Source organism: Haliaeetus albicilla, chromosome 29 (genome assembly GCF_947461875.1).
Source record: "Haliaeetus albicilla chromosome 29, bHalAlb1.1, whole genome shotgun sequence".
In the NCBI taxonomy this organism is placed as follows: Eukaryota; Metazoa; Chordata; class Aves; order Accipitriformes; family Accipitridae; genus Haliaeetus; species Haliaeetus albicilla.
The window spans coordinates 5,503,275-5,515,771 of NC_091511.1; the positions used below are offsets into that span (position 1 = coordinate 5,503,275).

Here is a 12,497-nt window from a genome sequence, read left to right on the forward strand (position 1 = left end):
AGTTAATTGTCTTCCTCGTAGCTGGTACCGTGCTGTGTTTTGAGTTAAATATGCGAAGAATGTTGATAACGCTGATGTTTTCAGTTGTTGCTCAGTAGTGTTTAGACTACAGTCAAGGATTTTTCAGCTTCTCATGCCCAGTTGGAGGGGCACAAGACGTTGGCACAGGACAGAGCCAGGGCACCTGACCCAAACTGGCCAACGGTGTATTCCATACCATGCGACGTCCCATCTAGTTTAGGAACTGGGAAGTGGGGGGGGGGGAATCGCAGCTCCGGGACCGGCTGGGTGTCAGTGGGCGGGTGGTGAGCAATTGCCCTGCGCATCATTTGTACATTCCAATCCTTTTATTACTACTGTTGTCATTTTATTAGTGTCATCATTATCATTATTAGTTTCTTCTTTTCTGTTCTATTAAATCGTTCTTATCTCAACCCAGGAATTTTACTTCTTTTCCTGATTTTCTCCCCCACGCCACTGGATGGGGGGGGAGTGAGTGAGCGGCTGCGTGGTGCTTAGTTGCTGGCTGGGGTTAAACCACGACAACCCAGCTCCAAGACTGGACCCTCACAGTGATCCCAGAGCCTTGTACAGAACCCAGACCCTCGCCCTGAGCCCAGATCCCTGCCCCGAGCCGGGATCCTTTGCCCCTCACACCCTGCCCCAACGTCCCTGCACCGTTCCCAGCATCTTCCCAAAGCCCGGACCCTCAACCTGAGCCTGGACTGTTTGCAGGAGTCTGGACCCTTTGGAAGGAGCCCAGACCCCTGCACGGTGCCCAAATCCCTGGGTCTTGCCCCAAACCCAGGCTCGGTGCGTCCTCCGCAAGGGCTGCAGGTTTCATGAGAGACGTCTGGGCTGGGTGGGAAGGGTCGAAACTCAGGACAAGGGTCCGGGTTGGGTGAAGGGGTCCAGGTGGGGTACAAGGGAGCAGGTATGTTGCAAGAATCGAGAAATAAGGCAGGAGTTTGAGTAAGATGCCAAGGTTTGCGAACGCAGAGTAGGGATGTTGGGGTTCGGTGCCAGCATTGGTGCCACCACCACCACTAGCACCTTTCGCGCAGTAGTAGGTGGCCGTGTCGTCGGCCCTGAGGCTGTTCATCTGCAGCGTGACCGTGCTCTGGGAGTTGTCCCTCGAGATGGTGAAGCGTCCTTTGACAGACGGCGCGTAGTTTGTGTAACTACCATCGCTTTTAATACTCGCGACGAACTCGAGCCCCTTCCCAGGCGCCTGTCGCATCCATCCCATGCCGAAGCTGCTGAAGGTGAAGCCGGAGCCCTTGCAGAGGAGGCGCAGGGCCCAGATTTGGGTCAAGAGCCGGGGATTTGGGCACCGTGAAGGATTTGGGCTCACTGCAAGGCTGCAGGCGGGATGTGAGGGTCTGGGTTTGGTGCAAGGGTCTGGGCTTGATGGAAACGGTCCAGGTTCAGGACAAGGACCTGGGTTTGGTGTTGGGTCTGTGGTTGGCGTAAGGGTCTGGGCTGGGAGCAAAAGGTCCAGGCTCAGGGAAAGGATTTGGTTTTGGTGCAAGGATCCGGGCTGAGTGGATGGTCTTTGGAAAGTTGGTGGGATTTGGGGACACAGAGCAGGAATGCTGGGACTCGGTGTGAGCATCACTGGCACCACCATAACCTTCTCTCGCGCAGTAGTAGGTGGCCGTGTCATCGGCCCTGAGGCTGTTCATCTGCAGCGTGACCGTGCTCTGGGAGTTGTCCCTCGAAAGGGTGAAGCGTCCTTGGACCGCTGGTGCGTATCCTGCGTAACTACCATCGCTCTGAATACCCGCGACGAACTCGAGCCCCTTCCCAGGCGCCTGTCGCACCCAGTACATGCTGAAGCTGCTGAAGGTGAAGCCGGAGGCCTTGCAGAGGAGGCGCAGGGACCCCCCGGGTGTCTGGAGACCACCTCCGGACTCCACCAGTTGCACGGCCGCCCGCAGCCCTGCGGAGAGAGAAAGGACAGGGTGGAGTCGCCCAGGTCCCTGAGTCGTCCACCCACCCAAAATCTGCATGACAGAGGATGGGGGATCCTACCTGGAAGGGCTGCGAGAAAGAAGACGAGGAGGAGGAAGGTGGAGTGGGGGGCTGCTCTGGAGTGTGTCCTGCTGGGGGGTCCTCTCTGCCCAGGGGGACTCGAGTTGCTCAGGGTGATGGTTACACCAAAGGAGGGTTCAGGGGGCCTTGACCATCCCAGCCCTGTTTCCAGACCCCTGACCCAATCCTGGACCCCTTGAAACGAGCCCAGACCCCTGTCCTAACCCTGGACCCCTTGCTCTCAACACAGACCCGTTGCTCCAAGCCCAGACCCCTGCAGGGGCTCCGGCTTCACCTTCAGCAGCTACGGCACGGACTGGGTGCGACGGGCGCCCGGGAAGGGGCTCCAGTTTGTCGCGGGTATTACCAGTGATGGTAGTAGCACAGCATACGCGCCATCGGTGAAGGGACGGTTCACCATCTCGAGGGACAACTCCCAGAGCACGGTCACGTGTCACGCTGCAGATGAACAGCCTCAGGGTTGACGACACGGCCACCTACTACTGCGCGAAATCTGCTTATTGTGGTGGTCCTGACCTCAGCACCTTCTTGAAATCCTTCCAGAAACACCCACGTCGTCTTGGAAAACTGGACCCTTGCACCAAGCACACAAGCCTTTCTTGAGCCCAAATTCTCACTCCGGACCTCCTCTGCAAGGGCTCTGGCTTCACCTCAAGCATCTCCAGCATGGACTGGCTGCAGCAGGCACCCAAAATCCTTCTAGCAAGCCCAGACCCATGTCCCAAGACCAGACATTCCTGTCCTCCATCCCCAAAGCCCAGCATCTTCCCCAAAATTGCACTATCTGTGCAAATCCCTTGCTCTGAGAATCAGCATCCTTGCCCTGCATCAGCAAATCCCAGCATTTTCCCCAAATCCCAGCATCTTCCCCAAATCCTTACACCAAGCATCAGCATCCTTGCCCTGCATTCGCCAAAATCACAGCATCTTCCCCAAATCCCAATGTCTTCCCAAAATCCTAGCCCAAATATCAGCATCCCTGCCCTACATCCCCAAATCCCAACATCTTCCCAAAGCCCGGACCCTCACCCTGGACTCTTTGCAGGAGTCTGGACCCTTTGGAAGGAGCCTGGACTCCTGCACGGTGCCCAAATCCCAGGGTCTTGCCCCAAACCCAGGCTCAGTGCGTCCTCTGTAATGGCTGCACGTTGGGTGAGAGACGTCTGGGCTGGGTGGGAAGGGTCAAAACTCAGGACAAGGGTCCGGGTTGGGTGCAAGGGAGCAGGTTGGTTGCAAGAACCCAGGAATAAGGCAGGAGTTTGTGGAAGAGGCCAAGGTTTGGGGAGACAGTGCAGGGGTGTTGGGGGTCGGTGCCAGGGTTGGTGCCACCAGCACCATCATCATCTTCTTTCGCGCAGTAGTAGGTGGCCGTGTCGTCGGCCCTGAGGCTGTTCATCTGCAGCGTGAGCGTGCTCTGGGAGTTGTCCCTCGAGATGGTGAAGCGTCCTTGGACCGACGGCGCGTATGCTGTGCTACCACCACTGCTGTAAATACCCGCCACGAACTCGAGCCCCTTCCCGGGCGCCTGTCGCACCCAGGACACGCTGTAGCCGCTGATGGTGGAGCCGGAGGCCTTGCAGAGGAGGCCCAGGGACCCCCCGGGTGTCTGGAGACCACCTCCGGACTCCACCAGTTGCACGGCCGCCCGCAGCCCTGGGGAAAGAGAGAGGACGGGTTGAGTTGTCCAGGTCCGTGAGTTGCCCACCCACCCCAAAATCCATGTGCCCGGGGTAGGGGTCAGCGTGGCTGGGTCCCACTGATAGCATATGTCCATACATTCCATCTGGTATGTCCAAATATTTTGATGGTTTCAGTATTTTGTGCCAGCTGTGGAACCTGGTTTGCTGCTAAAAGCCTGTCAAAGTGAGATTTTGTAGATAGTATTAGAAATCTTATTAGAACCAACTAACACTATGGTTGAAACAACAGACAAAAGTATAGCCAAGCAATTAACCAGTAGGTGTAGTTACTCATGAGTTTTGCAGTTCTTTGCTTTTATGACTAGATGTTCCCAGGTAGGACCCTGCAACCCCGGGCACAAGGATTTAGGGGTGGGTGTGATACGCCAGGACCCCAGTGACTCCATCCCGTCCTTTCTCTCTCCGCAGGGCTCCATGGGCGGCCGTGCAACTGGTGGGGTCCGGAGGTGGTCTCCAGACACCCGGGGGGTCCCTGCGCCTCCTCTGCAAGGCCTCCGGCTTCACCTTCAGCAGCTCCTGGATGCAGTGGGTGCGACAGGCACCTGGGAAGGGGATCGAGTGGGTCGCGGGTATTAGCAGCACTGGTACTTTCACGTACTACGTGCCTTCAGTCGAAGGACGCTTCACCATCTCGAGGGTCAACTCCCAGAGCACGGTCACGCTGCAGATGAACAGCCTCAGGGCCGACGACACGGCCACCTACTACTGCGCGAAACAAGCTGATGGTGGCACCGACCCCCGCACCGAGCCCCAAAGCCCCCGCAGCGCGTCCCCACGTCCCAGCATCGTCCTGAATCGCCTCTTCATGGGTTGTCCAGCCAATAGGTCCCAAACGAGTTTCACCATGTCTGGTGCAGAGATGGGATTCATGGGGGGGGCTACAAAATCGACCCAGCCCTGGGTTGCTTTAAGGTCCCGTCTCTCCACAGAGACGACTCACCGGAGCTGTGCCGACAGCTTAACCCTTCGTTGTCTGATGAACCCCAAACTGAACAGGGCGGTGGCTGCACCATTCGAAGAACCAAAACCTGGACTGAGCCTTGAAATCCCGTAACAAAGAGTGCGCCCCGAGTCTCAATCTAACCGTTATTCAGTTGCGTGAGGAAGTAAGGGCAAGAAAAAAAAAACCAAGGTGGAGGGTTTCAGCTTCAGTTTCACATGACAGCCTTGTGTGCGCAAACAATCACAGACCAGTCAAAGAAAGGAAGAAAAGGGGAAACTCCACTCCCATATACAGAATCCACTCAGGCACAGGCGGACACACCGTTCCACAGGTTGGGGGTAAATCCCCTAGGATTCAGGTTGGGAATAGGGGAGTCACTTCTCCAAATACACGGTTGGCTTGTGAAGGAGACCCTTCCGTCCTTGATAAAGGACGCTGGTCAAGGTGGCTTCCATGGGATTGAGAGCCCTTACCAGGAGGAGTAAGTGAATGTTGGGTTTGCCCTAAGTTTGTGAACACTTCTGTGCTTCTGGTTGTCCGTGAATCGTTTGTGGTTGCAGCAGCGCACCGCTCTGCGGGTGATGGTTACCCCAAAGGAGGGTGCAAGGGGCCCTGACCATCCCCCAGCCCTGTTCCCAGACCCCGGCACCCAACCCAGACCCTTGTCCTGAGTTTCGACCCTTCCCACCCAGCCCAGATGTCTCTCATCAAACCCACAGCCCTTGCGGAGGATGCACCGAGCCTGGGTTTGGGGCAAGACCCAGGGATTTGGGCACCGTGCAGGGGTCCGGGCTCCTTCCAAATGATCCAGACTCGTGCAGGGAGTCCAGGCTCAGGGCGAGGGTCCGGGCTTTGGGAAGATGCTGGGAACGGTGCAGGGACATTGGGGCAGGGTGTGAGGGTCCAGGATCGGGGCAAAGGATCCAGGGTTGGGGCTGGAATCCAGGCTCGGGGCAAGGACATGGGTTGGGTGCAGGGGTCCAGGTGGGGCACAAGGGAGCAAGAACTGGATGGGAGTTTGAGGAAGATGCCGGGATTTCGGGACACAGCGCAGGGATGTTGGAACTCAGTGCTAGCATCGGTGTCACCATAACCTTCTCTCGCACAGTAGTAGGTGGCCGTGTCGTCGGCCCTGAGGCTGTTCATCTGCAGCGTGACCGTGCTCTGGGAGTTGTCCTTTGAGATGGTGAAGCGTCCTTTGACCGACGGCGCATAGTTTGTGTAACTACCACCGCTGTTAATACTCGCAATGTACTCGAGCCCCTTCCCGGGCGCTTGTCGCACCCAGTACATGGCGTAGCTGCTGAAGGTGAAGCCGGAGCCCTTGCAGAGGAGGCGCAGGGACCCCCCGGGTGTCTGGAGACCACCTCCGGACTCCACCAGTTGCACGGCCGCCCGCAGCCCTGCGGAGAGAGAAAGGACGGGATTTAGTTGCCCAGGTCCCTGAGTTGCCCACCCACCCCAAAATCTGTCTGCCTGGCATTAGGGGTCCTACCTGGGAGGGCTGCGAGGAAGAGGATGAGGAGGAGGAAGGTGGAGGGGGGGCTGCTCTGGGGTGGGTCCTGCTGGTGGCGTCCTCTCTGCCCTGGTTGTCTCGAGTTGCTCAGGGTGATGGTGACACCAAAGGAGGGTGCAAGCGGCCCTGACCATCCCTGCCTGGCCCCCAGCCCTGTCTCCAGACCCCTGCACCCAACCCGGACCCTTGTCCTGAGCCTCGACCCTTCCCACCCAGCCCAGACCTCTTGCACCCAACCCGCGTCCTTTGCGGCGAGCCCGGGTGTTTGGGCTCCATGGGCGGCCGTGCAACTGGTGGAGTCCGGAGGTGGTCTCCAGACACCCGGGGGGTCCCTGCGCCTCCTCTGCAAGGGCTCTGGCTTCACCTTCAGCAGCTATGCCATGGAGTGGCTGCGACAGGCGCCCGGCAAGGGGCTCGAATACGTGGCGAGTATTTACAGCAGTGGTAGTAGCACCCACTACGCGCCAGCGGTCCAAGGACGCTTCACCATCTCGAAGGACAACTCCCAAAAATTGCTCACACTGCAGATGAACAGCCTCAGGGCCGATGACACGGCCACCTACTACTGCGCAAAACTTGGTGGTGGCACCGACGGGGCGTCTGGGCAGGAAAACCACAGGCGAGCAGTGTCCCCGGGGGAGGTGGGAGGCAGCGATGCCTGGCAGCCCCCAGCCCTCTGCGCCGCGCTGCGACGGCTGCAGCTGCTGCATCTGCCGGCACCGAGCCTGAACCTCCGCACCGAGCCCTGACTTCCCGGCTCTGTGTCCCCAAATCCCAGAACAGACCCATCCCTCTGGACCGAACCCTCCCCCGGACCCCCGATTTTCTCCCATGAGTCTGGGGCCAGCCTAGAGGAAGGATCAGGGGAATCTGGGGGTCTCTCACCTTCTGCCCCATCCCCAGGGCTGTGGGCGGCCGTGCAACTGGTCGAGTCCGGGGGGGGGCCTGCAGAAACCCGGGGGGTCCCTGGGCCTCGTCTGCAAGATGTCCGGCTTCGACTTCAGCAGCTACGGCATGTTCTGGGTGCCACAGACGCCCGGGAAGGGGCTCGAGTGGCTGGTGGGTATTCAGTACAGCGGTGGCAGCACCTTCTACGCGCCGGTGGCCCGAGGACGCTTCACCATCTCGAGGGACAACTCCCAGAACTTGCTCACGCTGCAGATGAACAGCCTCAGGGCCGACGACACGGCCACCTACTACCGCGCGAAAGATGATGGTGGTGGTGGTTGCACTGATGCTGGCACCAAGACCCAACATCCCTGCGCTGCATCCCCAAATCCTGGCATCTTCCTCAACTCCGCCCTCATCCCTGGACTCTTGCGACCAACCTGCTCCCTTGCACCCAACCCGGACCCTTATCCTGAGTTTTGACCCTCCCCACCCAGCCCAGACATAGAAGAGTTGCAGGGAGGAGGTTTGGGGCAAGACCCGGGGATTTGGGCTCCTTGCAGGGGTCTGGGTTCCTTGCAATGGATCCAGGCTCAGGGCGAGGGTCCGGGCTTTGGGAAGATGCTGGGAACGGTGCAGGGATTTTGGGGCAGGGTCTGAAGGTCCAGGCTCGGAGCAAAAGATCCACGGTAGGGGCAGGGGTCCGGACTCAGGGCGAGGGTCTGGGTTCTGTACAAGGCTCTGGGATCACTGTGAGGGTCCAGTCTTGGAGCTGGGTCCTGGCTCTGGGCAAGGGTTTTGGGAAGATGCTGAGATGCTGGGATGCAGCACAGGGATGCTGGGACGTGATGCCAGCTTTTCTAGCACCATCAGCAGCATCTTTCGTGCAGTAGTAGGTGGCCGTGTCGTCGGCCCTGAGGCTGTTCATCTGCAGCGTGAGCGTGCTCTGGGAGTTGTCCCTCGAGAGGGTGAAACGTCCTTTGACCGCCGAAGCGTACCACGTCCTACTGTCACTGCTGTTAATGGCCGCGATCCACTCGAACCCCTTCCCGGGCGCCTGTCGCACCCAGTTCATGGCTTTGTTGCCGAAAGTGAAGCCGGAGGCCTTGCAGAGGAGGCGCAGGGACCCCCCGGGTGTCTGGAGACCACCTCCGGACTCCACCAGTTGCACGGCCGCCCGCAGCCCTGCGGAGAGAGAAAGGACGGGATGGAGTCACCTGGGTGCCCACGTTGCCCACCCACCCCAAAATCCGTGTGCCTGGGGTTAGGGGGATCCTATTTGAGAGGGCTGTGAGGAAGAAGAAGAGGAGGAGGAAGGTGGAGGGGGGGCTGCTCTGGGGTGGGTCCTACTGGGGGGCGTCCTCTCTGCCCAGGGGGACTCGAGTTGCTCAGGGTGGTGGTTACACCAAAGGAGGGTTCAGGGAGCCTTGACCATCCCTGCCCTGTTTCCAGACCCCTGACCCAATCCTGGACGCCTTGAAACGAGCCCAGACCCCTGTCCTAACCCTGGACCCCTTGCTCTCAACACAGACCTGTTGCTCCAAGCCCAGACCCCTGCAGGGGCTCCGGCTTCACCTTCAGCAGCAACAACATGCAGTGGGTGCGACAGGCACCCGGGAAGGGGCTCGAGTGGGTTGCGGGTATTTACAGCGATGGTAGTAGCACAGGTTACGCGCCATCGGTCAAAGGACGCTTCACCCTCTCGAGGGACAACTCCCAGAGCACGGTCACGCTGCAGATGAACAGCCTCAGGGCCGACGACACGGCCACCTACTACTGCGCGAAAGATGCTGATGATGCTGGTGACAGTGACCCCAGCACCAAGCCCCAACATCCCAGCGCTGTGTGCTGAAATCCCGGCATCTTCCTCAAACTCCCATCCAGTTCTTGGTCCCTTGTGCCACACCTGGAGTCCCGCACCCAACCCAGGTCCTCGCCCTGAGCCCAGATCCCTGCCCTGACCGTGGATCCTTTGCCCAAACCTGGACCCTCACACCCTGCCCCAAAATCCCTGCACCGTTCCCAGCATCTTACCAAAGCCTGGACCCTCAACCTGGACTGTTTGCAGGAGTCTGGATCCCTTGGAATGAGCACAGACTCCTGCACGGTGCCCAAATCCCAGGGTCTTGCCCCAAACCACGCTTGGTGCATCCTCTGTAATGGCTGCACATTGGGTGAGAGACGTCTGGGCTGGGTGGGAAGGGTCAAAACTCAGGACAAGGGTCCGGGTTGGGTGCAAGGGAGCAGGTTGGTTGCAAGAACCCAGGAATAAGGCAGGAGTTTGTGGAAGAGACCAAGGTTTGGGGAGACAGTGCAGGGGTGTTGGGGGTCGGTGCCAGGGTTGGTGCCACCAGCACCATCATCATCTTCTTTCGCGCAGTAGTAGGTGGCCGTGTCGTCGGCCCTGAGGCTGTTCATCTGCAGTGTGAGCGTGCTCTGGGAGTTGTCCCTCGAGATGGTGAAGCGTCCTTTGACCGACGGCGCGTAGTAGGCGCTACCACCGCTGTAAATACCCGCGACCCATTCGAGCCCCTTCCCGGGTGCCTGTCGCACCCAGTGCATGTCGTTGCTGCTGAAGGTGAAGCCGGAGGCCTTGCAGAGGAGGCGCAGGGACCCCCCGGGTGTCTGGAGACCACCTCCGGATTCGACCAGTTGCACGGCCGCCCACAGTTTTGGGCAGGGGTCAGAAGGGGAGAGACCCCCCCATTCCCCTCATCCTTACTCCAGCATGTCCCCAGATTCAACTGAGAAAATCTGGGATCCTGGGGGGATCTGGGCAGAGGGATGGGTCTGTTCTGGGAGCAGGCTTCTCAGGACGATGCTGGGATTTGGGGACGCAGAGCCGGGACGTCGGGGCTCGGTGCCGGGGTCCTGGCTCGGGGCAGGCAGATGCAGCGGCTGCAGCCGTTACAGCGCGGCACAGAGGGCTGGGGGCTGCCAGGCATCGCTGCCTCCTGCCTCCCGCGGGGACACTGCTCGACAGCGGTTTTCCTGCCCAGACCCCCCGTCGCTGCCACCGAAATCAAGTTTTGCGCAGTAGTAGGTGGCCGTGTCGTCGGCCCTGAGGCTGTTCATCTGCAGCGTGAGCGTGCTCTGGGAGTTGTCCCTCGAGATGGTGAAGCGTCCTTTGACCGACGGCGCGTAACCTGTCCAACTACCACCGCTGTTAATACTCGCGACGAACTCGAGCCCCTTCCCAGGCGCCTGTCGCACCCAGAGCATGTTGTAGCTGCTGAAGGTGAAGCCGGAGCCCCTGCAGGGGTCTGGGCTTGGAGCAACGGGTCTGTGTTGAGAGCAAGGGGTCCAGGGTTAGGACAGGGGTCTGGGCTCGTTTCAAGGGGTCCAGGATTGGGTCAGGGGTCTGGAAACAGGGCTGGGATGGTCAAGACCCCCTGAACCCTCCTTTGATGTAACCACCACCCTGAGCAACTCGAGTCCCACTGGGCAGAGAGGACCCCCCCCAGCAGGACCCACCCCAGAGCAGCCCCCCATTCCACCTTCCTCCTCCTTGTCTTCTTCCTCGCAGCCCTCTCAAAAAGGATCCCCCAACCTCCATCATGCAGATTTTGGGTGGGTGGGCGACTCAGGGACCCAGGTGACTCAATCCCGTCCTTTCTCTCTCCGCAGGGCTGCGGGCAGCCGTGCAACTGGTGGGGTCCGGAGGTGGTCTCCGGACACCCGGGGGGTCCCTGCGCCTCCTCTGCAAGGGCTCCGGCTTTACCTTCAGCAGCTTCTGGATGCAGTGGGTGCGACAGGCGCCTGGGAAGGGGCTCGAGTGGGTCGCAGGTATTTACAGCAGTGGCAGCGCCTACTGTGCTCCATCGGTCAAAGGATGCTTCACCGTCTCGAGGGACAACTCCCAGAACTTGCTCACGCTGCAGATGAACAGCCTCAGGGTCGACGACACGGCCACCTACTACTGCGCGAAAGATGATGATGGTGGTGTTCCTGACCTCAGCACCTTCTTGAAATCCTTCCAGAAACACCCACGTCGTCTTGGAAAACTGGGCCCTTGCACCAAGCACACAAGCCTTTCTTGAGCCCAAATACATAGCTTTTGGCACAAATTCTTGCTCCGGACCTCCTCTGCAAGTGCTCTGGCCTCACTTCAAGCACCTCCAGCATGGACTGGCTGCAGCAGGCACGTAGCACCTTCCCGAAGTCCTTCTAGCAAGCCCAGACCCCTGTCCCGAGACCAGACATTCCTGTCCTCCATCCCCAAAGCCCAGCACCTTCCCCAAAATTGCATTATCTGTGCAAATCCCTTGCTCTGAGAATCAGCATCCTTGCCCTGCATCAGCAAATCCCAGCATTTTCCCCAAATCCCAGCATCTTCCCCAAATCCTTACACGAAGCATCAGCGTCCTTGCCCTGCATTCGCCAAAATCACAGCATCTTCCCCAAATCCCAATGTCTTCCCAAAATCCTAGCCCAAATATCAGCATCCCTGCCCTGCATCCCCAAATCCCAACATCTTCCCAAAACCATTGCCCCCAGCATCAGCATCCCTGTCTTGCATCCCCCAATCCCAGCATCTTCCCCAAATCCAATTATCTTCCCAAAATCCTTTCCCCAAACATCAGCATCCTTGTCCTGCATCCACAAATCTCACCAACTTCCCCAAATCCTTGGTCTGATCATCAGTATCCCTGTCCTGCATCCCCCCAAATCCCTGCACCTTCCCAAAAATTCCACCATCTTCCCGAAAATCCTTGTGCTGAGCATTGGCATCCCTGCATTGTGCTGAGCATTGGCCATGCATCTGCAAATCCGAGCATGTTCCCCAAAATCCCAGCATATTGCCCAAAGTCCTTGCCCTGAGCATCAGCATCCCGGCACCACATCACAAAATCCTAGCATTTTCCTGAAATGCCAACATCTTCCCCAAATCCTTGACCTGATCATCAGCCTCCCTGCCCTGCATCCCCCAAAATCCCAGCATCTTCCTAAAATCATTGCCCCAAACATCAGCATCCCTGGCAGGCATCCAGATATCCCACCATATTCCCCAAATCCCGACTTCTTCAACAAGTCCTTGTCCTGACCATCAGCATCCCTGCCCTGCATCCCCAAATCCCAGCATATTCCCCAAAATCCTTGCCCTGAGCATCAGTCTCCCTGCCCTGCATGCCCCCAAATCCCAGCATCTTCCCCCCAAAACCAGTTTCTTCATAAAATCCCTCCCTGAGCATCAGCATCCCTGACCAGCATCCCAAAATCCCAACATCTTCCCAAAATCCTTGCTCTGAGCAAGAAAAACCTGCCCTGCATCTGAAAGTCCCAGCAACTTCCCCAAATCCAGTATCTTCCCCAAATCCTTGCCTTGGACATCAGCATCCCTGCCCTGCATCCCCAAATCCCAGTATCTTGCCAAAAATCCCACCATCTTCCCCAA

General features: G+C 58.7%; 1 gene segment (V, D, J or C); it reads left to right on the top strand.

The window, feature by feature from the left end:
* Positions 1-10,659: 10,659 nt before the first annotated feature.
* On the top strand, positions 10,660-11,142 carry LOC138682631 (Ig heavy chain V region 914-like). The segment is given in 2 exon segments: positions 10,660-10,672; positions 10,730-11,142. Coding segments are annotated over 2 exon segments (426 nt in total).
* The last annotated feature ends 1,355 nt before the right edge of the window (positions 11,143-12,497 follow it).